The 24287-nt window shown below is 34.3% G+C and overlaps 3 protein-coding genes across 5 annotated transcripts; 2 read left to right on the top strand and 1 right to left on the bottom strand.

Annotated features, from left to right (window-relative positions):
- Window positions 1–429: 429 nt before the first annotated feature.
- AGO1 (protein argonaute-1) lies at window positions 430–23651 on the bottom strand. Of its 3 annotated transcripts, none has more exons than XM_018451595.1 (14): window positions 23488–23651; window positions 17495–17808; window positions 13841–13957; window positions 6346–6486; window positions 5978–6258; window positions 5599–5905; window positions 5293–5515; window positions 5036–5183; window positions 4689–4952; window positions 3599–3917; window positions 2954–3305; window positions 1757–2090; window positions 1432–1631; window positions 430–1322 (listed from the first exon to the last, which is right to left on the bottom strand). In XM_018451595.1, exons 3-14 carry the CDS (start codon window positions 13950–13952, stop codon window positions 1214–1216), a joined length of 2790 nt encoding a protein of 929 aa, XP_018307097.1. In that variant the 5' UTR covers window positions 13953–13957; window positions 17495–17808; window positions 23488–23651; the 3' UTR covers window positions 430–1213. The 3 variants fall into 3 exon arrangements, with proteins under 3 accessions (XP_018307097.1, XP_018307098.1, XP_018307099.1); XM_018451596.1 differs by lacking the exon at window positions 23488–23651 and adding an exon at window positions 22655–22884; XM_018451597.1 differs by lacking the exons at window positions 13841–13957; window positions 17495–17808; window positions 23488–23651 and adding an exon at window positions 9496–9605.
- mRpL53 (mitochondrial ribosomal protein L53) lies at window positions 10771–15237 on the top strand. Its single transcript, XM_018451598.1, has 4 exons — window positions 10771–10993; window positions 14198–14310; window positions 14656–14901; window positions 15156–15237. The coding sequence occupies exons 1-3, from the start codon at window positions 10848–10850 to the stop codon at window positions 14868–14870; spliced, it is 474 nt and encodes a 157-aa protein (XP_018307100.1). The 5' UTR covers window positions 10771–10847; the 3' UTR covers window positions 14871–14901; window positions 15156–15237.
- LOC108724900 (uncharacterized) lies at window positions 15178–15895 on the top strand. Its single transcript, XM_018451599.1, has one exon. The coding sequence runs from the start codon at window positions 15291–15293 to the stop codon at window positions 15507–15509; it is 219 nt and encodes a 72-aa protein (XP_018307101.1). The 5' UTR covers window positions 15178–15290; the 3' UTR covers window positions 15510–15895.
- Window positions 23652–24287: the final 636 nt, after the last annotated feature.

Raw genomic sequence — 24287 nt, forward strand, 5'->3', positions numbered from 1 at the left:
ATTTACAGAATGGAGTTTTACTCCTCGCAAAATGAAAGCTATACATACATGCAACAAGATAACAGTCTCGTAAATAGCGATTGTTTTTTCCAGGCATTTTGTTTCTTTATCCCATCTTTTCTTTTTTACACAAATGCTAGAGAAAATTCGTTCCCTAAAAAAATAAGCGTAATATGCTACACAAATTTCATTGAGTCGAAAAGTGCTATTGTATCCCAGTAATACAACAAAAACTCATGTCTAGTTTGTTAGTTAATTTGAGAATTCCCCACATTAATCTTACCAAGCATAATTTTTACAAAATAAGAATTCGTTTAGCTTACTTTTCAACTCGGAATGCACCGGATATTCGGAAAATATCCGGTATTTTTTACTATCCGGTCGGATAGCCGAATTAATATCCGGTAATATAAATATATATCCGGCTGAAATTTTATATTGAAAGTTTGCATTAATGCAAAATTTGATTCTTTTTACCTGACCTTCTTGCACAATTCATCTTTCCTCTTTTTCTTTTCACGTTAGGAAAATGAAGAAAAAATTGTTTTTCAACACTATTTTTTTCCCTTGCTTTTTTTTGGAAGCCTTGTTCCAGTTATCTGACCGGATGTCTGAGAAAATATCCGGTATCTGGTCGAATAATTGCGTTATTCCGAATATATCTGACCAAATATCGGAAAACCAAATATTCGAAAAGAATATGACATCGGACATCCGATATCCAGTATTCGGTAATTTTACAATCCGGTGCATTCCTATTTTCAATTATCCGACTGCAGACGATTTTTCACCCAACGTACAAAATATTCTTAATCTGATTTACAAACTGCATATTAAAAGCACCTCTCATAAAAACTTATTCTATAAGTTCATAAAATCAATCGAAAATTCTCTCTTCCGTAAATAAAACATACAGTGCCACGCATACAAAAAAGCTATCGTATAAACTTACGATAATGAAAAAAAGTAGAGAAGATGAAGAAGAGAAAAGAAAAAATGAAAAAAAGGAAAAGAAATAGGAAGAAGGTATGTAAGAAAATTTATCAGTTGAATTGTCCTAATTGTTAAAGAATTTGTGACGCAACATGCTGCGATCCCGACTGCCTGATGAAACTTCTCACACTTGTATCACGGAGTCGCAATTATATGTAGTTTCTTTACATAGATAACAACACCGACCTGGGTGACAGTTCAACTCGACATAAGAAAAGAATTATGCGAAGTACATAACTCGCTTCGTGTCGGCGTGAACTGTGATTGCTCGCGCCATTGCACCCGGTGTCCTATCCTCACTACAACCCGACTGATGAGATCCTTCTCCGCTGTAAAGTTAAAATTAAAACGCGATAAGATTCCCGCGTATATAATTAAGCATCTTACGACGATATGACAAAGAAAAAGATATACTATTGAAAAGATAACTTGACTTACCTATCGTGCTCTTTCTCGACCAGATGATATCTAGCCCGGAATGCTACGAGATGAGCGTAATATGCAGGCGCTGGTATACTAACGGATCTCGTACATCTGACGTAAGTGTGACATAATTGGTACGTGAGACACTGTAACTCATCACTTTCAAAGTGATTATCATCCCATAAAACGTGATAATGTGACGGTCTCGATGTACCCTGAAACAACAGACATATTTAGAATACATGACAATGTGCAATGGAAGTACATTCTCATAGAGAATTATTATTACAGAACTCTGCACAAATCATGTGGAAAACGTGGCTTGAATTGACTGAAATACCTGAATACCCTGATGACTGCAGAGGTAAAAGTCGAATTCCGTCGGATGAGTTATGCATACGTCGACAGTCGTACCCGCCGGAATATTTCCACTTTTACCACTTTGTTCTTTTTTATCCGCGCAAAACAGACGCGTGTGATGTCTCTTCTGCACTACGATAAACGTTATGCCTGGTCTGTAATCGATCTCGAGTTTGAGACATGCTTCACGAATGGCAGTCAATTCGTGTTGCAAAACGGTGAGGAATTGGCCTTCAGAGACGCCGTCGCGATACAGAATTATTCTATGTGGTTTGTATCCGCCGGTGCTCTTGTAAAACATTATAAGCAATTCCCTTAAAGAAAAAAAGATAATATTTAGGGCAAGACAGAATAAAAAATAACCAGAACAAATTATAAAATATTAAAAGAAATGATAATATTTTCCATAATACAATAATTTTCTTCTTAACACATTTTATAATACTTATTGGTCATTTCACTTTTTTTAAGTCAAAAATTTTTTTTAATTTAACTATTACGTAGAATGTTTATTTTAGAGATACATTATACAATACCTCTATAATATTATATATACAATATATTTCAGACAATATTAAATATATTTCAGATATTATTACATTGTATTTTAATTTAATTAATATGTTAATCTATGTGATATATAATATATTACTTTGTAATGTTACTTTATTTGTTTAGAGTAAACTTCGTTTTTTACAAAAAATTTTTTTTTCAAATTAAACCGTTTTCTAAAATTTTCAACGAAAAAAAAATCCTGCGCTACATTTTAACTATTCTGTCTATTTACAGGAAAATATTTTTTACTTTTTTTATTTCAGATCACCTTCACCTCTGAAAACTTCCCACCTATTCACCAAGCCACGGCGAAGAGCTTGGACGGCTACGTTGTTCTACAACCTACATTTTTTATTGAAAATTTTTAATATTTGGTAAATTCGTAAGTTAAACATTGTATAATATATTTTCTTAAAATAAAAATTAATTCTATACAGTTAACTTAAAAAAAGGAATTATAATTAATAATTTTATATAATTAAGTTTACAGTAAAAATTCATCATCGAGAAGAATTTTGACACATCTATTTAGATATTACAATCTGCTATACTCTACAGATTTAAAACGTAATTTATTTCTCAAACGTTTGTAAAATTTCATAAATTAATTTAGATATCTTACCTAACCATCGAACTCAATTCCTGGATAATCTCTTGTCTGTGCTGCTGACCCCTAACAGTTGCTGCATACCGAGATGGATGAGCATCCATGCTGCCTACTACAGCAGCTATACTGGGTTTTTTGTTATCTCCCGCCGGCGGGTGAGTCACATCAGCTCCAAGAAATATAACCGGCTCGTTAAACACTTTTGGTCTTATGCTAGGTACTAGAATGCTATTGATGCCTCCTAATTTGACATTTATTTTAAGACAGAGATTGGATAATGTCTGCGGCGATGTCTTATTGACGTTTTTTGCTTGTACACACTGAGTTGCCATGCCTAATAATGTATCTCCTACCCTTTTCACTTCAGCTAAACAAGAAAGACAAAAACAAATTATTTATCTCAATTTATAAAAATTACAAATAATTACAATATTTCAGAGCAATCCATAAATTAAAGATAAATAATTTATGTCTATCAACGTAGATTAACTTTAATCTTAATTTAATTGACTCTATCTTTTTCTAAAGTTTAAAATTTAAAAAAATAAAAAGCAAGTTAAATCAAGATTAAAATTAAACTACATTGATAGATATAAACATTAATCTATAATCTATATTTATATGTACATATATATATATTTATACAGCATATACAATTACCATATACAGGAGTTTTGCCTGGTAATACAACACAAACTAGCTGCAGCTGCGAGAAAGTCGATTTCAAATATCGAAACATAGGTTCGACTTGATCTGGTCCAGTAGCATATTTACAAAAACATGGTTGTCCAATGATGGGCATACCAGCATCATTACTAATTTTTTGTAATTGTGTTGTGAATGAACGTAACGCATCTTCGCGTACTGTTCTTTGAGGCGCAAAACAAGCGATTGCCCACACTCTTATCTCCACTCCAGTGAAGAACTGTTTGCCACGCATATCCCATACACCTTGATTAGGCATCGCCTGCTGCTTTGTCTTTAAGAAGATATATACATTATTGAGTGTTTAAACAATGTTTAAATAATATAAAATTATATTGCAGTAGATGTATCGGTATTTCCATATGCAAACGTGTCTCATTTCTTTTATTTAATACAATTTAATTATATTATATAGCAAAAAAACAAATAGAATTGTTCTGTCAGCATGGAACAAATACTGATAGCATCAGACTTTCGCACGTGATGTCGGACTGCAAATGTAACATTAGTTACATTTGTAAACCATAAGCTATGTCTACAATATAACAAAAACGATCCCCGTTACATTTATCATTTATAATTTATCACGATGACAATTTGAATATTCGTTACACTGACAGCTCAGATATCAAATCAACCAGGTCTAGAACCCATGTATTCATTTGACAACTTTTAGTCACATGTGTAAACATATATCAAATGTAATCTTAGTAACTAAATACATACATACATTAAAAATATTATTATCACAATATAAATTAATTTACAAAATATAAGTATCGTTAATGCTATTATACGCAAAATAAAATAAAGATTAAATAAATAAAAAATAAGAATAAAAACTAGCATAAACGTATTTTATGTCCTTCGCAGCCAAAAGCTTCAGTTTGCAGATTACATATAAAGAATCTAAGAACTATGATAATTTAATAATCAAACATTTGGCGCTACAAAAATTTATGTCTGCTAAAAATAATCAAACTTATTAGCCTCTGCAAATGTATAATTCGGCTAGACCTGACTGATTTAATTGGAAGTTTCTCACCTGTCCACTGAGGGAACTTACGCGCCCTCCATACTGCAGTTTGGGCGGAGGTAGTACACGACCCCTGACTTCCATCATACTGTTCGATATAGTCAATCCAAATTCTTGTACATAAGAATCATTGTTAAAGTCAGCCCTTCTAACTAGATTATTAATTTCCCGTTCACGATCTGGTGCGGAACGCGCTGTCGCTTTGATCATAGTCGAGGTCTGCATATCAGTTAACTTTTTAATGCAGCGTTGTCCGGCGACAATATTGCAAACCTAATATCAAATAAAATTAAATTACATTTTATTCTTCAATAGAATACAATACACTGTAAGCTAAATCCAAAATTGTTGCGTACCTCAAGCGGCAAATATGTGTGTTTATGTTCTTGGCCGACTTGCAAACAAGGAAGATGTGGGTGGCGCAATTTCATTTTGTACTTATCTAAGAAGTATTTGGCAACTGTACACTCAACTGTTTGTCCATTTTCCAGTTGCAATGGAAATCTGTAATTAAATTAGATTACATTATAATACATTAGCTATAGTGTATAATCAATGACATATTTTTTTACATTTTACATTTAGTAATATTATAATTTCACTATACACTTACGATTGCATTTGAGCTGGTTTACGTGTAACATTGCACACTCGATATTTTCGCTTCATAGCTCCGCAGTGAGTTATTTCAATCTTGAGACCTTTGATTTCTTTGGTAAATTTCACTCTCTGAGAATCCGTGAGCGGCTTTCTCTGTTCATTGATATCTCGAATATCCAACACTTCGCACATAAATTCTATAACTGGCTGCGCTTTGTAAAAGGCAGTGGCAGAGACTAGAATACAAATGAAAATAGTTGAATAAGATCATAATAAAACATATAATCTGATATAAATCGGTAATCTTTCTTTCGCCTACCGTCGATATTTAACATCATTTTCCATTGCGACGGTCTTACTGATTGATGGAATCCAAACCATACTTCCCTGCCTCCACCCAATGGATGGTAATATCCTTCTGGCGTACTAAAGAACGATCTACCTACTGGAGTGTATGTCATAGATGGTAAATGCCTCATTACAACATCTAAAGCAAGAACAGCATCATATGGAATTTGTCTAGTTCGTCCTTCTAAAGCCTCTTCTAAAGCAAATAACGAAACCTGCGCCAACCACTTTATAACCACTCGGAAAACTCTATCTTTTCCCTCACCAGGCAGTGTGACCTACAAAGACGATTATAAATGCAATTATATAAATCATAGAACGTTTTGAACTTTTAAAAGATAGTAATTTACCTCTAATTCTACTTTATCATGCCCGATAGGCAAGGGGTCCCTTGTGTACAAGTTATTTCTGCCATCAAACACAGGCTTACGAGATTGAAATATTTTAGTATATGCATGAACCATCGTTTCTACAATTTCCCTATTAACTTTCCGAGGACATTTATCAGGTTGTATGCTAATGTCATAGTGATGTACATAGCCACGTGGCATACTAATTTGAAAATGATTAGCTCTCAAACCAATCGGTCTACCTTCTCGTCCTATGTTTGGTCTTCGAGGGCACGTAAACACTGTAAAAGAATATTAATTAATTACAGAAAACTAACTTTTCATCAATTTTTTATTTATATATTAGAGTTGGAATTAGATATACATACTTGGCAGTTCTGTAGGTTGAGGAGGAGTGTGTGCCTGCTGTGCGGGAACAAGCCCCATATTGCTAGGAGCTGCGACACTACTCGCCGCTACTCCTGCTGTCCCAACAGAACCGCCACTAGTTGAGGGTCCAGGTGGGGGGGCTAAAGAAATAACATTATTCATTTTAAAAATCAATATCAGTTTTATGTATTTATTGAATTGGAAAAAATATTGCATATTGCACTCTTTTCATTTATTTCTATTTATGTTCTTACATTTATATGTGTCTTTAATTATTACCAGAATATATAACAACAAATTTTCATATGCAATTTTGTTTATTATTTAAAGTGTTGCATTAAGCAATTATTCCAGTATTAACGCTTGTGAGTATTAACGCTTAAGAAGAAACTTTAATTCAAAGTTAGCAGATTACAGTATCTTCCATTTCTTTTTTTACGTCAGTGATTATAACAAAATGCAGAAAAACATCTCTGATATATTTAACAAGATAATTAACAAGATATACTTTCAACAATGTTATATTCTTAAATAAATAATATATTGGAATAACCACGTAAAGATGTTTTATATATATATATATATAAAATTTGCTATTATTTCAATATCACGACAGAATAAATACAACATAATTAATGTTAAATTGTTTTTCAATATTAGGTCCATATATATGTATATGTGTATATATATATATATATATACACAGGGTGTCCCAAAACTGACTAAATATTTTAAAAACAGATTCTTTTTAACATTTTAAAACGAAAAGTCTAATACGAAAATGTTGAAGCTATGATAGTTTTCAAATGGGAAGTGTTAAAATTACGTATAACTACGAATAACGGGATTAAAATTTCGAGCGCTCAGAGATGGCAAGATCAGTGTGAAAGTGTTTTCTCGAACTTCATGCTTTTGATAATAACAAAATTCAGCACCTTCACACTGACCATCTATCAAAGATATACGAAATGATCCCGATGTCGTTGCTGCATCAGAACAAGAAAATGATATTTGATTATAATATTAACGTGGGAAAAGGTATGACACTTTTGTACTATTTTTTTATTTTTAAATGCTATATTTAAAATTTGCATTTGTCTTGGCTACTACATATGGCGGATTTAGGTAATCAATAAAAAATCATTCATTCTCATAACTTTTATTGTAGACTAGGACACTATAAAGAATAAGCTAAAAGCACTTTCATTCGTAGCATAACGTTTTTCAATATGTCAATTATAATGAAGGATATTATAATGAAGGATATAGTGAATCTCCAGAAATTCTCTATCCTGTCCTGGCTAATCAACCCAGTGTTCAGATTCCCGAGTGTCACTCAGGTATCATTCTTTGTTGTTTGCTAAATGTTAAACAAGGATGACATGACACTCGGGGAGCATCCAGGTTGGAATCCAAACATGCCTCAACACGTTTAAAATTTTTTTCGTAAGACAAATAAAATCAATGAAATAGTAAAATATGGATGCTTTCTACTCATAATGACACAAGTCAACATAATCATCACAACGACACAAGTTAACACATCATTCTATCTTTTTTGACACATTCAGAAAATAATAAAGATAAAATGATATTTGTACTGACTTATGTCATCAATGGAAAACACTCAATATTCTGAAAGGAGTTATCGAGGAGTGGGGGGTGTCCCAATTCCTAGATGACATTCTGATGCAAGAATTATACTGTCTTGTTTATCAAAGTTTCACTAATTGGCTAATATTATTTTATCATAGTAGGAAAGAATTAGAAAAACAAGTATTTGCTTTTTTTTCTCCATCAAACCACAGTTTTTATAATTTAATATAGAGAAAGCACACTCCAATATATTATACAACTCATTAAATGAAATAGTATTCTTAAGTTAATATTGCATTTATCACACGATAATTTTTCAAATGTATTGATTAGCTATCGGAAGTGGTCCTTAAGTTTAGAAATTTTTTATTCTATAGCCATTTAACAGGAAAATGTCTTTCATTCCTCAACTGATGACTTTAATGGCCTATATCACGGTTTTATATTCTATTTATTGTATGGCAAATGAAATAATATCCTAATATGTTCATAAAAGCAGATCATATTAAAAAAAAAAAAAAAGAAACAGTAATCTTTACTGCTCGTTTCTACCAATGTAGTTTAATTTTAATCTCGATCCAACTAACTCTTCATCTTTTTCTAGTTTAAGGCTAGTATTCATAGTTGATTCTTATATTTAAGTAATGTTTTAAAATAAGAACAGACTATGAATATCAGCTTAAGATTGTAAAAAAAAATAAAGAATAAATTAAACAAAGATTAAAGTTAATTTATATTGATAGAAACAAACATAAATGTTTATTTCTGATTGAAATAAATCAATATGGGTCATCGAAGAATTATAACAATTATACATGGTTATCGAAACATAATATGCTGTCACAGTCTTGATCATAATTTTTATAATTTTTGAAGTATATATACTATACATTCCCTTAATGCTTCGACACTTAAACTCTTTCCAATAATGCTCCTAGCTCGAAACAGTCTTCTGTTTCCGACATGAGTCTCAATAATGTGACTCATGTCGGAAGCATGTGACACAGCTGGCTCGCACGACTCAGAACAAATTTTCCACGTGGATTTCGGATGCAGATGCGAGCAAGGGAACAGCGACAGCGAATTGTCAATTTTCTAACAGAGCACAAAGAGTCAGTAGGTCTTCCCTACCGCCGTTCGCTCTAATATCTAAAACGCTGAATTTTTTGTTTGCGCGGTAGATAAGACCATGATCTAGAAAGAGACGCTAGAGACCAGAATTAGCTAACGCGTGGAGGCCGTCGTGTCGCGGGTGAGTGACGACACGCGTGCCTGTTGAACGAGGTTCATCCGAGGTCATTCGGCGTATCTTCACGCACAGGCGTCGCAACGTATCTTCACGACGTTCTCCGGGACGGAGGAACAATCAAGGAGGAGCAAGGCGAACGTTTTGGAGATCGTGGGTAAGTCTGCGAGCGTGCGTGCGTGCATCGCGAACGAGCTAACGAGCCCGCAAGCTCGCTCGTCGAGGAACATCCGCAGGGATGGTTCGAGCGTGTTTACGGGGATTTCCGTGGATCCTAGCGGGGATACGACAGCGTAATGACACTCACGTTGTCCTGCGGGGTACATTCTCGCTGCCGTCGAGTGTAAAAGACCAGATAACCACTAATAAATAAGTAAAAAAATTCAACACAAGACCCCACTAGCCACACCACACACTTCCCCACAACACACACTGCGAACGACACCACCAAACGAGACTGTCCCTCCGCAATGGCGTCCGCTAGCGCGGCGCCTATTGGCCGCAGCGCGACCAATCAACGCACAGCGAACGACGGTCGCGGTCGACAATCCGCGGCGCCTCGCTCGCTCGCACGTTGCTGCGCGCGGTATTCACGAATCGTTTGAACTCTATTCCGATCACTCTCGAAAATTTCTGTCCGATTATCGGAGAACTTCCGTTAGTAATGCGCGTGAAAGTTTTTCACGCGTGTTATCTCTTTCTAGGAAAAAAAAGATCGAACACCCGCGGATGTTGATGATGTTACAATATCGTGACTTTTCTATAGTATGCCTGTTCAATTAATGGGAATAATGGATAAAAATAGAGATGAGCACCGATCCGGAAGATTCAATCGACGCGTCACTGTTCTCCTTATCATTCCTCATCTTTGCTATTAACAAGATATCGCTGTCGTAATCTTGTAATCTAGCACGCATGAAGACATGGAAGAATTACGAATAAACTATTGATTAATGCATTTCTCTCAAAATGTAGATTAACTAACTTTATAATTAATTAATATAAAATTATAAAATTAACTAATTTCATAAATATTAAAATAATTCAAATATTGCTTGAAAAGACTTAAAATTTGATTACTTTAACAATAAAAAGAACTTTATTGAATGCAATAATGTAACTACAGATAATAAAATAAAACCATAAAATCTAATAGATTTTAAACAACTAATAAATTGCAAACGTTTGCAGCTGGTATGTTAATTCATTGACTATATAAATGATTAATAAAAAAAAAGTAATTTACATATTGCATCACATATTGCATCAGGATAAATTATCAATTTCTTATCGCATCATCAGTACTATAATATTTTTTTTATTCAATCATTGTAATATATTTTATAACTCTCATATAATATCTCTGTTGATAGCAAAATGCTATTACACGAATAAAGTATTATATTATTATTTGTAAATAAAGAACAAGGTTTTTTTATTTACAAATAATAATTGATAGAATAGAATTTAAAAAAAAAAAGAAAAAAAAACATCAGACATCGATGATCACGGCGGGCGTTGTGCAAGATTGATCCGCTGCCAACCTGCTGTGCAGGTTTCGGCCGCAATAGTGGCAGCATTGGCGCGACAAGTTCCGGGCAGTGACGCCGCGTATGTGCGTCGCATTTACGAGTATCGTGCTTACATCGAGATTCCAAGATGTCGATTCATTTCTCCGGGGCCATCAAACGCTCTGGCGGGATAATGAGCATGATCGTAAAGCAGATTAAGCGCGTCAATCTAACGCCCGTCGACAAGATCAACGTTCGTTTCAATCCGTTCGACCGTCAATCCAAGCAGACGAGGTTAGTTCCCTGAAGTTGGCGGACGCGCATCACGCGCATCTCACGATTGCGCGGGAATTATCGAAACGGAGTTTTGTGCGCGAGATATTGCACCCGCTTGTTTTAAATTTCCGAAAAAACACTTGCATAATTTCTTTGTAAAAAATCGAGAAATTTGCAAACAAAATCGAAGTTTTCTGTATAATTAGTTACGTTCAGCAGAATGTTTATTTTGCAACTTTTAGAAGTTTACTTAGCTGAGATAGGATTGTTCCTCTAAATCTAAAAGTATAATTCTATCAGCACGAAGGAAACTTTCAACAATTGAAAAATAAACATTCTATTTAATGCTGTCGTTATTCCACTATTTTTTCTTGTGTATCAATCTTTCCAAATAATATTTTATTCAAATGGCGAGAAAAAGGAATAAATGTACAGATTCGAGCGAGATCGTGTTTTCTCCGAAAGGCATACATACATTTTCTATTAATATAATTTAATTTCAATTTAATTTACTTATCATTTTTTTTATGATCCTTAGAAAAAAAAAGGATAAAAAGTAAACAAAATTGTATTGTACATTAATAGAAATGGATTCATTATGTCGATTCTGGAAATTCTGATTAATTTAACCGGCAGTATTGCTATCCCATGTGTTAAAACAAAAAAATTAATAATTCTTTTCATGATAACAAAATGATATCGCTTGATAAGTTAATCGGAGATGATGGAGATTAGTTGAAATCACTCTTCGATATCCCGGTAACAATTAAAGAGGATTAGATAGAACGAAAGATCCTTATATAAACGTAATATATTTTCGCATACACTACTATCAGCGCTATCTTGTGAGTCTAACGTCAACATTTAGGTATCAATATAAAAAGAACGGTTTTGCCGAAGTATTTAAAAATTTAGTTCTAGAAGTTTTTCTACAAATCTGAAAATAATTTTATTCATAACTATCAAACTAATTATGTAGGACAGTTGATTGCTAAAATGTCAAAATTATTTTGCAGCATTGCTCATCATGCTTAAGTTTCCTATATACTTAATTATTTTTATGGTGAAAAAAAAAACAAAATTATTTTCATATCTGCATTTAGCGAATATTTCAACAAAATTATTATTTCCATAAAGTAAAGTCGCGTTTTTAGCATGAAGTTTATGTTACGTATACTGTAAAATGTACCCGTATATGTGCTTTACAGAATGCAACCAATATTAAAAAAAATAAATAAATATATACTATATAACACATTCTTATTAATTACATTTATATTAAAATTACATTTTATTTTAACGTAAACATATATATATTTTTATGAAGGAAATGTAAACGTAATTATAGACGTCAGACTCGACATATGACACGCGCACCTTCCGCTCTATCCAATCCTCTTCGGTAACGATTAACCACCAACCCGCGAGTCAGGTTGGCACTCGACGACGTCATCGACGCACGCACGCGCACCCCCTCGGCGCCAGGTTAGCAGACGATGTGCGCAGCCCTTCCGTTGTTATTTATAGAAGTGTGTCTCGATCATGTGTGCGTTGCTAGTCGAGTAAGAACAGTTCCAAAGATTCGTGAGCTCCTCCTAGGTGCCCTGTTGTCGCTCGGATAATCAGCGTTAACAGGTAATAAAGAATAGGAGAAAACAAGAATCGTCCTCCTCTTCCTTTCCGCCCTACCCCATCATGATTCCGCAATACCGACTTTGACGTTTGCACACAATCGTGGCGTTCGATACCGACACGTTTGCACGACGACGTGAACCATCCTATCGCCCCCGTTTCATATATTGGATCACGAAATAAATCCGCTTTTTAGACGATCTATAATTCCCGGACTTCGGGAGAAAATAGTGGCTACGTTTACACCGTGCATTTAGGCCGCGGCCTATACAATAAATGTCTTTGTTTATCTTGTATATTAAACAAAGACACCTATCGTATAGGTCGCTCAGATAGAATTTTATTCACAATTTAGTATGTTTTAATCACGTATATACTTTAAACACGGTAGTGTCGCTGCGATTGGCTTAACGCCAAGTATTGTCGTGCCCCCAGATATTTTGTGTATGTGTGTCTTGTTTTTTAAGTGCACGCACATAAACTTAATTTCATTAATATTCAATTACGTAAATAACATTATCTAATTTAATTATAATAAATTATTAATAATTTTATTATTAAATAAAATAATCGAGAATTCGTTGTAATTGAATATTTTAAATTTGAGTATTTAGTATTTTAGTATAATTTTAAATACTTTGCGGTTTTTTCAAGAATGCTTTTCACCCTCTGCAAATTTAATGTCATTAATATTAAATTACATAAATAACGTTAAATAATTTAATAATTTTAATATTAAACAAAATCAAATATTTGTTATAATTAATTTTATTATTAAATTTATTTTTTAAATTTTATGCGAATTGCAGGTCATCTAAATAAAGCTTTAATAAAGCTTCACTATACGAGTACAATGCTCCCGTTATTTCAATTATCTTACGTGCGCGTGTGAGCGTCTATTCTTTTTATTATATATAGACTAATTACTTATAGACTAATCTACTTCGATTTCAGTTGGTAATCAAATCATTGACGACACACATCCATAAATATACGCGTCAAGATATATCTACGAGACATCAAATTTTATTTTTGAGGAGCTTTTAGTTGATTTAGACACTATTACGAAAATCGAAAAAATATGATCTATCTATTGTTATTTTCCTCTTGTTATTTATGCACAAGAATCAGGAACGTATTAGAAAATGAATATACGCGGACAATCGTGACTTTCCTTCCGTTTCATAACAATGTTTCTCTTTTAATTACCTATTTAAAACGAATGTAACTCACCATTACATTGGCCACATCCATATGCTTTGCCGAGCATGGAGACGGCTGTAGTTATACGAAGGGTACTTAAATCTGGCATTGGAAGCGGTAATTGCTGCTCCATTTGTGCCATTTTGCCTGTGAAAGGAACGATAAACACATTGAGAAACGCAATGGGGAAGTAGAAACCAGCAAATCACGTTTACTACGAAGCTGCGAGATAAGACTGCAAAAAAAGAAAGGAAAAGGCAAAAGAACAAAACGTAGATTAAGCGATGAAAAATTTAATTTCTACGACCTTAAAGAGAATGTACAGATTAGACTTTCTTACAGATCAACACATGAGATAATAACATGCATAATGCTTTTTATTTGCAGAGATTTTCTGTTTTACGTTAGCGCTCCGAAAATTCGTGCGACGAACCCGCAGTGCTCATTGAAAACAGAGGTCGTGTGCGATCGTTCCAAACCAACCGTTACGTTCAGTCTTCGTAAGTATAATAACAAAAGTATGGAATTGTTCGCGTCATCGTTTCAGTGCATACCGCTATCGTTCAATTCATTCACGTGAGCGTTCGTGTCGTACAATGCGGAAAAGTATTAAAAAAGAAATACAAAAAGAAAGATGCATAAGGTGATCAAATTGCGTTCTCATTCAATAAATCTTTAAGAAATCGTCCGTACTCAAAGCTCTATTCCGCGCTAACAAATCGACGGGGTTAATACCATGTTTACTCATCTTAATTATTTCGTCTAAACTTTTTCTTTCATACCTTTTCTCCCGTAATTGCGCGCAGATACAAACAAGTAAGTCACATCTGTCTTGTTTATTTCAGAATCAGGTAAAAAAATAGTATTAAAAACGGCCCTTTTAACAAGCTTGAACATTTTGCAACTTTACAATAAGCACATCACTAGTCTGATTCCGCCCGATCCAGCTGAACTTGAGGCTAAAAAAGCGCTCCAGGAAGAGAAGAGAAAGAAGCAAAAGCGGCCGCATCATAGAATAAAATTATGGAGCAAGCATAGAGGACAGCTTCATTTAATTTAATTTCATCGGTGACTTATTGGACCGCTTATTGGTAATAAATGAAGTATCAAATTGTGTTTACACGATGTACAAGTTTTTTTCAAAAGTCTACTCAAACAAAATATCTCTAAATATGTCTTTGATATATGGCTATGATTTTCATCCTATTTTGTGACATCGCAATTAATCTTCTGCAGCGTAAATTATTTTGTCTGAATTATATTTAGTACTTGTTTAAATGTTGTAGAAAAAAAGCCTATATATATATTCTATGTATATATATATATAATAATTATATTTTTGCAGGATTTTCTATTTGCTAAACACCGAAAGACGTTACATTTATATTAAATAATCTAGAAATTTATTTCGCGCAATCAAAATATTTGATTGCAGTAAACCGATTGTAAAAAAGGAAAACGCTAATTTTATTAATTTAAAATGTACGGGAAGGAAAATAGCGTAACGACGAACAAAGTAATAAGAAACAGTAAAAATTACCATTTACGATTTCTCGATGATTTCTACAATCAATTTCCAGCCTTCACCGATGTGTTTGACGAAGAAACTTGGTATGTCTTTGTCATTTGTTTTGTAGCAGGTACTGTTCTGATGGCATTTATTCTTTCGAAGTATGTAACTATAAAAGCTGTTGAGTAAGATCGTGTATAACGAATTCAGTTTGTAAGATGTTTTGTATTCCTTGTCAAACTATATTTCTTCATGTCTTGATTTTTTTGACGCGTCGCAACCATGTAAACCTTTCAATAAAAAGTATAATATAAATTCAATATAAATGTAATAAGAGTGAGAAACATTCTGTGCTAATTACTATTGTAACAGATACAACTTCGTAAAAAATATATATTGTCATAAATCGTTTGTGCCGATAATAAAATGTTATTTAAAAAATGTATCGTCTGGTCGTTTAAGTTATGGCACTAGTCTAACAACTTATCTCGTAACAAAACTTGAAGAACTTCAGATGATTAGCAACTGATTTTTGGATGGTGTGTAAATTTTAGATTATTTTTTACTTATTTACAGCGACACAATTTAAAGAAAGTTATTTTTTTTATATTATTACTCATCACTTCTCTCAGTACAATTATTTCTGTAAAAATTTAATATTTTGACTCAATCATGAATTTTTAATTCTTACACAAATATTTTTATTCTTATTAATACTAATATCTAACATGTTGGAGAAACATAAATTTTGTATCGCTCTGAAACATTCTTATGTAATTAATAGCAGAATGTATTAAAATATAATGCAAAATATCGTTCAATAAATTACGAAAAATTCGGCAGACCCGTGCGAATCTCGTTTCTCAAGTTTGCCGAGTAGTTTTGCTTCTCCTTTCTTCTGCCCACCTCTCTTCTCTCTTTCTTTTCCTCTGTCTTTTCTCTCTCATATTTCCTTCCATCTCTTCCATGCGTGCGCATTTCATTCCTTTCATTCTTTGTCTGTCCTGGCTGTTCACCACTATCGTCCTTGCGGACGTATATTCTTTCTACAGCATGGATATCTTTCTCTTTTTCTTTCGTCTCTAAATTTTAAACCGGACTTAAAGCAAGAAATCGGCTTTGCTATGTGAAAAATAATCGCCAGAATATAAAGATTTGTTCGCTCGGACAGTTTTGCTTAAACAAATTTACTTCGCAATTAACGTCGCCCAGAATTAGAAAGATGGATGTGTCGAGGCACGACACGTTTTACGCTTGCGATAATAAAACGTAATGGAATATGATTTTATTACGAACGGAAATATTAAAACATACCGGCTTCCATTTTAGCTTCCATTTTAACAATCCTATAAACTATATGTATACATCAGACTCGACATTCCATAATCCCGAAGTGATTCTTTATCATTCTCAGTCAAATTTGGTCCATTCCAGGCGATTCTTGATTTGTATTCTCAACGTTTATTTAACTATTAGCATTAAATAAGTCAATTGTCTTTAATTAGCAATTTGTGAAGGATGCCGAATTCAGAATTGGGAATAGTATAATTTTCAAATAGCTACCCGCATAGTGTCTGAAAGAAGTGATAGATACAAAGCAAATCAAGCAGTATATCGAAACATAAATTACTAAAGCATCAAAGCGCGTGAAGATTAAAGCTGCGCAAGTAAGGCAATCTGTGCTGTAAATACACAAAGTGACTTTAACTCTTTCAAGGCAATCTTTTAGCTGCATAAACGGAACAAAATCCTTAATAAGAAGATTCTTTATCTTTTCAACTTATAATTTTTTCTAAAATTTTTAATTTTGAGAAATGCTATTTGAATAAATTTAGCAAGACATTACAAATCGAACCGTCGACTCTATACAAAACAAGCGAATAGAATTGCTATTTAATTGTTCAGAAACATCAAAGATCTTTTGAGATAAATCATCATCAGTGTCTTGAAAGGGTTAATGAAAAGACGTAGGATTGAAACCGTGACACTCTCGGCGAGTTCAATTTCCGTCTGCGCGTACGCGATAAAGGAATCTTGTGATTCGGTACATTGAAAACAATCGCAGAGATCATTCTCGTGCGTCCCACAGTCTCGGGAATTTATCGAACTCGGCGAAATTCTGTCAAGGTTTCGAATCCTACGACGAGAGATGCTTTCTTGCTTAGCGCGCTCACCTTGTTTCTGCGTGTATCCTCGGGGTGATAAGTAAAATTTACGACATGTAAGGATCGCAGAGCGTTTTTCGCAGAGCGTTTGATTCTTCACTTCACACCGGCATTCTCGGTGGTCGGTTCGCACGCAACGGAGCGACGACGACGAAGACGATGATGACGATGCACTGACGATATACTGTTCTGTCTTGCGTGCGTGCACGCGAGACTACGTGGTCGCGGCAGCCGTGCTGCCGCGGCTATCACTCGCGAACACGGGAAATTGCATCCCTCGCTGCCGCTCCGACGTCAATGTCCGCACACGTGACCACGATTCTCTGCAAGAACATTTGCACGTCAGGACTTGTCATCGAGCATTCATCGAAACGCTGTGCACTCGCGAGATCAGTCGCGAGATCCGGAAAAGCGCGGGCAGGCAATGGCAACTCTAAACCTATTTTCTTTTTTTTTCTCCCTTTAAACATCTCAATTCAATTGTATTGAAAATTTAATATTTGTTTGAAGTAACGAAAAGTTATATATTTATACAAAGCATTATTTAACCTTCTGTCTGCTTTCTTGACATGAGTGAAATTCGAATCTTAAATTATTTTTGTTTAAATTTCAATTTTTATTGAATAAATATTTTAACATTTTAATTAAAAAACTATTTGGTAATATTACAGAGATGTTGAAAACTCTGATTTTTTTTTTAAAGCTTAGACCAGTAAAAAAATTTGGACTGGACAAAAAATTCATATTGCAGACAGAGGAAATAAAATGGTTGTAGACGAAAGGTTAAATATTTATTTAAAATAACGCAAAGCTCTATATTTACATATGGAGTATTATTTAAATTTGTTTAAAAGAACACAAACCCAATATTTATAGCTTACGTTACGAATGTAAAGAAGATTATGAGATAAAGGGGATTTGTTTTTAATCCTTGGAAACGCAAGTGAGAATGAGAGAATCCGAATCTAATTTCAGATATAATAACGGTCGTGATATTTCTTTCATAACTTTCATTTGACTCCGTTTGATCATACCGTCGCGCGTCGTTACATGTCTGTGATATATTTAATATCGCAAAGAGATAATACGATAGATAAGATAATCGTTTTTTGTGACAAGATGCAATCCTCCCTTTTTGCAAAAAAGTAACACTCTAACAGACAAAAGATATTCGCAAAGAAACACTTATACACATATATATATATACACGGAAAGAATTAGCTCTTGAAATTTACCCTGAAAATATGGTAGTTGTGGTACAATATGATATTTAAAAAATTTGATAGTCAACGATTCCCTAACTTAAAAGTACAAAAAAGAAATTGAGAGGGCTCGAAGGAACGCTGTTCAAAATGCGCTAGTCGTTAATATTTCAAAGATTTTTACCATGCACTTCAGTAAAATTAATTGAATTTATTTTATATTTTTTGTAGTTTTATTAATGAATGAGAGAGAAATTTACATAAAATTCTTCGAAGTACAATGTTGTCCCAGAATATTTTCAGGGTAAACTCTAAGAAAAAAATGCTCTGTGTATACACACACAACACACACACACACACACACATATATATATATATATGTGGGTGGTTTAAGTCAAATCGGGACTTTTATTCTTATGTTCATGAGAATAAAAGTCTCGGTTTGACTTGAACCACCCACGTATATATATATATATATGTGTATGTATGTATATACACGATATATGAGCTTATATATAAAATAAAATAATAAAATATACTTAGACATGAAATAATCACCAATTGTCGACAGACAGTATGACATTTCTCGACGCTATTTCCACCACGTTGCTGGCGATAACATTATGAATGAAGACAAAAGCCGAGAGCACCGTTCATCAATAATCCGTGCGTTTGAACAAGTAGTGAAGCGCTTCTCCATTTACTTGTCGACTTACGCGGATTATTCGATGTACAATTTGGTTCTCTCGTTCAGAATATTCATTTTGCGATCAATTTCACTCCAGTAAACTGGAACCTTTTTATCGTGATACATTTTATACAGAATGAAAACGAGTTCCAGCTGTAGAACAAGGAAATTGCGATATACACAATTAGACAAGATGTTTCGTAACAGATTGCATCATGTTACTCCAAACATAGTATAATCGATATACACCTAATGTGTATGTGCTGCACATACATAATACAATACTATGCCATGCAACATGTAGTTCAAATGTGAGAGTCAACGTCAAACGTCGAAATAAGAAAAAATGTTAAACTACAAAATTTTCATGTGTCTATATAATCATGTCGTTTGAATCTAGCGGATCGAACAGTTTCTCGCAAATAGACAAATTCCATGTTTGTGCTAGTTCGAACGTATGTTGCCCTTGGAACGGATACGGAAGTTTAATGAGACGAAACGTCGCGACGAAGCGATACTTTCGCGGCCGTTACTCGTTTCGCAAAGTTTTATCCACTGTCTGGTATACAGAAAAATATCATTCTATTACTGAGAAACGTGGTTATGCAACTTATTTTTTTTCCTTTTAAGTAATAGTTACCTTTAACACAGAATATTTTCTTGATAATGATCTTAAAATATACTTATTATAAATTTTATTAAAAAAATTCATCATTATGTACTCAAAACAAGAATTTATTTTCTTTTAAAAAATATTATAAAATTTATCGAAGAAGCAACTTTATATAACAAACAAATCGAATTTGTTTTAACTTAATAATTTTCATTGAAATATTAAACTTACTCTAAGATTCAAAATATATTTTGATATTTGTGATGAACTTATAGATTTGCGAATATATAAATTTTTGAAATACTTGAAATAAGTAATAATTCTTATCTGCATACATTATATATCTTTCTGTGTGGATAAAACACAAATGAAATCATCGTTGTGCTTCTCATAAATCGCAACCGGCTGGTGACAGAGTGACAAATTAGCAATCTGAAGGCAAATGATAGATAGTGAAATTAATTCCTTAATTCATACTTGATTGTTGATCTTCACAAGATTATTTTTGATAAATTCGATCATTCATACTACAATGGATTAATACATATTAAAGACTATTTTATATAAAATATCGTATCTGAATGAAATTGCATAATGTAGTCAACTTTGGCAATGCAATAATACATGTACATTCTGTTAATTAATGTGACAACACATCATTATTGGGTATTTAATCATTTAAATAAAGTTTTAAATACTAAATGCGGATCAGGCATTAGTTACGAATCACATATATATATATTATATTTAAATAATTATATTTTTTATCAAATGATGTATATCACAAGATTCTTTAGCAATTGTTTTATCTTTTTCAAGTGTCAATTGTTTTTTATTTATTAACAACAGCGCTGTACATTTTATTAATGTTATTAATTAATAAAACGTGACAAATAAACTAAGGTTACTAAAGTATGGTATCTTTAAAAATTCATTCAAAGTGTAATACCATAAGAATTGCCTTACACTTTTAGCTTTTACAGAAGGTAGTAAATAGCATTAGATTTCATGATAAAAATCAATATGCTCAGTCGAAATTAAATCCAAAAAGTATAAAACCTTTGGTAAACTGATCCGCAATTAGTACATGGGGTTTAATTGTGCATAATTGTCATTACTTCATTTAATTAAAATTAAAACATATAAAACCGAAATGAAATAAAATCATCCATGATATAATCTTTATAATCAATTATGACTATTAAATATTTTAATTGTTCAATATCGTTCTAGATAAAAATATGAATTTTTTTTAAGAGTGATCCACAACTAATATAGCCTTATCCTATATATTTCAAATATTTATATTTATATTTTATATTTAACTTTGTTAATTTCATAATAGTTTTTAGGACTAATCTAGCGTAATGACCGAGCTCACTATTTGATTGAACTTCTTAAATATTCTAAATGTGTGTCAATGATAGAAGAATTTACTTTTTAAATTCTTTGGAGCGGAATCTCACTTTGAAGAATGAAAACTGCTAATCTTGAAAGAGAGTGACTCAATTTTTAATCTTTAAAAGTGAAATTTCACGTTTCAGAGTAAGATTTTCATTGTAAAAATTTTACAGGGTAAATATTTAAGGAACAATTACAGCGTTATTCCTTCGGACTTTGAAAAGTGCAAGCGTGTTGACACTTACAATTAGATACGACCTCCGATTCTCTTATCGTCCCTAAAGAATATGAATGTTTTAAAATCGCGTTTCATCTCCTCATTCGAGATCAATCCTTGGCGTCGTGCGTGACGGATACGCACCGCCACAAGCAGACGAAAGAGACGCAGCTTCCGCGTGCGTTCGCGCACACGCGGAACCGCGTACCACGCGCGTTAACTTACGATTCACACTCCGCGTACGCAGTTCCGTATCTTTTTTTTTTCCCCGTCGAACCGCGAGCGATGAGACAAGAAATTGGGTCGTCCGACCGGTCGCGCGAATGACGTTTCTTCGCGCTGACGTTCCGCCGAGCGATAATGAGCGACGAGCCGGGAAAACGCGCTCGCACAAACTCATAAAATGTCCAATAAAATTCACGAAATTCCGCATCGCGACGATTTTTTTGTTCAACATCGGAGCCAGATTTTTTTTTATATTAAATCAAAATTGATTTTAAACCTTCTAGCGACGATCGCATAAATGTGGCAAAAATTGCCGCGCTCACAAATATTAAGAAGGTAATTGCAGAAAAAGCCACTTTAATGTGGTATTGAAATAGTATTCATATTTTAAGGCAAGAAAAATACAGTAAAATATAATGAATAATGATAACAAATTTGACTCAAGGAAAAACTGACGTGAGATTAAAAAAATAGACATCCGTATTCTAAAGATTAATTAACACGGTAAAGAAATATAAAATAAATAAAATTTAAATTTAATACAACAATTTATCAACATTCATCTTTGTATACATACATATACATATATAACAAAATATATACATAAAATATATATTTATGTACACATGTGTATGTATTTATATTTCTATTTAACTTATACGATTTATATCACAATTTATCGTAATAAAATCAGATATTGTGAAATAAAACTCGCCGTAACGTGATCGAGCGACATATGTACGCGACATATGTACTCGTTAAATTACGCGCGAGTCTGAAGTTTCATTTAATAGGGGAGACTGACTAACTTCAAAGTTATCACAATTTTATCGCTTCACACACGGACGAACGTATTGCTGCAACAACGATGATGACGATACCGAGTTGACCAAGTACGAGGACGATGAATCATACGGTTTGCACGACGTACATTGACACTCTCTCGCCTAACCTCTAACCTTCAAATTGAATCCTTTTTTACTTTCGTAAAACGGCGAGTCTCGCGATCACCGTGTCGGAATGCCGCGCGCGACGCAACGCGCGGGACGGCGTGACGTGACGCGACACGACACGACGCAGCGCGACGCGCGACGCGGCGTGACAATTTCGCGGCCACGCTCCGAGGACGGTTTGGGACGCGAGGACCAAAACAAAGGGAGACCGTGGCGCGTCGCTAAGGAAACTCGCGTACTCTACATCGAGGATAACGTATAAGGGATTTCGAGCCGAGTCGTGATGTCCACGTACGCAGCACTCCCGCGTCTTTCGGCACCACTCGCCTTCTTCTGCGCTTCTCTCCTTCTCCTTAAGCTCTCTTTTTCTTTCTCCTTCTGCTATTGTTGCTCGAGGCGTGCTTGCCGTCGTCGTTTTCACTCGCGACGCGATGCCGCCGGACGCGCGATCTCCACGGCGCGGAGCCGCCAAAAACGATCACCAAGTGTCAAGGTTGCCATTGTGCACACGTACGTGGACTACGCGCGCGAGTATTGCGCTCACGCACACTGTCTTCCTACTCCACGTCACCCCGCTCACTTCCCCCCCTCGTTCCCTTTAAGCCACTACCTGCCCGCCCGCTCTCTTCTTTCCCCACCGCCTTAGCGCCCGCCGCCGCGGTACCGCTATCACAACAATGGCATTGGGGGGAAATTACGATACCCGTAGCTTATTTCACGATGACACTGGCCACGCACGTCGCGGCTCACCGCAGCGGCCGATCGGATTCACACGTAGCAAGAAACTTGGCTTCTTCACGCGTCCGGCCCGACGCGTTATTCGCCGCGGCTTTTGTCAGCGAAATTTCGCCGTGGCGCATTCGGCAATCAGCGTTTCGCGAGGGAGTTCCCCCACTAGTTGTTCGGTTCGCGCGGCTGCGCGCCAGCAGCGCGCAGGGCCGGCGTGAGAGCAGTAAGTGGGCGCTCCGTCATACGGCCGTGTTTACAAACAAACGCTCCGGCCGGGACGCCGCTGCTGCTTCGATCGCATGGACGCGTCGCGTCGCGGCGGCGTGATAACCGGCACTTCCTACAACTCACCATTATATCGCGCATACTTATCCTGGTTAACTCAGTGAATTTCGTCATTAATTATCTTTGTCTCCAATTAAGTGAAAGTCTAAAAGAATCACACGCCTTTATATTATCTTCTAATCAACCAAAATAAAAATTCATTTCACTCGATTAGATTTAAATTGACTTTGGTTCGCTCTTTAAATATTAAATAAAATTGTTAGATAAAAAAATGTATTTTACAAAATAATAAATATAAAAAAAAACCAAATACCAAAGTTCGAAATAGATAAATGTATTTTACTATTATTAGTTGTTGCTAATAATCGAGATTATTTAATATAATTTGAAGATTTTTGTAGATCGTAGGCGTTAAAATTTTAGAAATGCTTTAGAATAAATTGTGTTAATCCATTATTTTTTAAATATAATGTTTTAAATATAAAAACT

The sequence above is a fragment of the Mycetomoellerius zeteki genome, unplaced genomic scaffold, assembly GCF_001594055.1.
Source record: "Mycetomoellerius zeteki isolate Tzet28-1 unplaced genomic scaffold, Tzet1.0 scaffold312, whole genome shotgun sequence".
Taxonomy (NCBI): Eukaryota; Metazoa; Arthropoda; class Insecta; order Hymenoptera; family Formicidae; genus Mycetomoellerius; species Mycetomoellerius zeteki.

What these genes read in the sequence shown, in the direction of transcription:
- mRpL53 (XM_018451598.1), top strand. Translation starts at nt 10,848, where the DNA reads ATGTCGATTCATTTCTCCGGGGCCATCAAACGCTCTGGCGGGATAATG. An exon ending in CGTCAATCCAAGCAGACGAG is followed by an intron (nt 10,994 to 14,197) that starts GTTAGTTCCCTG and finishes TTTTATTTGCAG; the next exon opens with AGATTTTCTGTTTTACGTTA. An exon ending in AACCGTTACGTTCAGTCTTC is followed by an intron (nt 14,311 to 14,655) that starts GTAAGTATAATA and finishes TGTTTATTTCAG; the next exon opens with AATCAGGTAAAAAAATAGTA.
- AGO1 (XM_018451595.1), bottom strand. Translation starts at nt 13,952, where the DNA reads ATGGCACAAATGGAGCAGCAATTACCGCTTCCAATGCCAGATTTAAGT. An exon ending in ACACATATTTGCCGCTTGAG is followed by an intron (nt 4,953 to 5,035) that starts GTACGCAACAAT and finishes ATTTGATATTAG; the next exon opens with GTTTGCAATATTGTCGCCGG. An exon ending in AGGCAAAACTCCTGTATATG is followed by an intron (nt 3,306 to 3,598) that starts GTAATTGTATAT and finishes TTTCTTGTTTAG; the next exon opens with CTGAAGTGAAAAGGGTAGGA.
- LOC108724900 (XM_018451599.1), top strand. Translation starts at nt 15,291, where the DNA reads ATGTACGGGAAGGAAAATAGCGTAACGACGAACAAAGTAATAAGAAAC.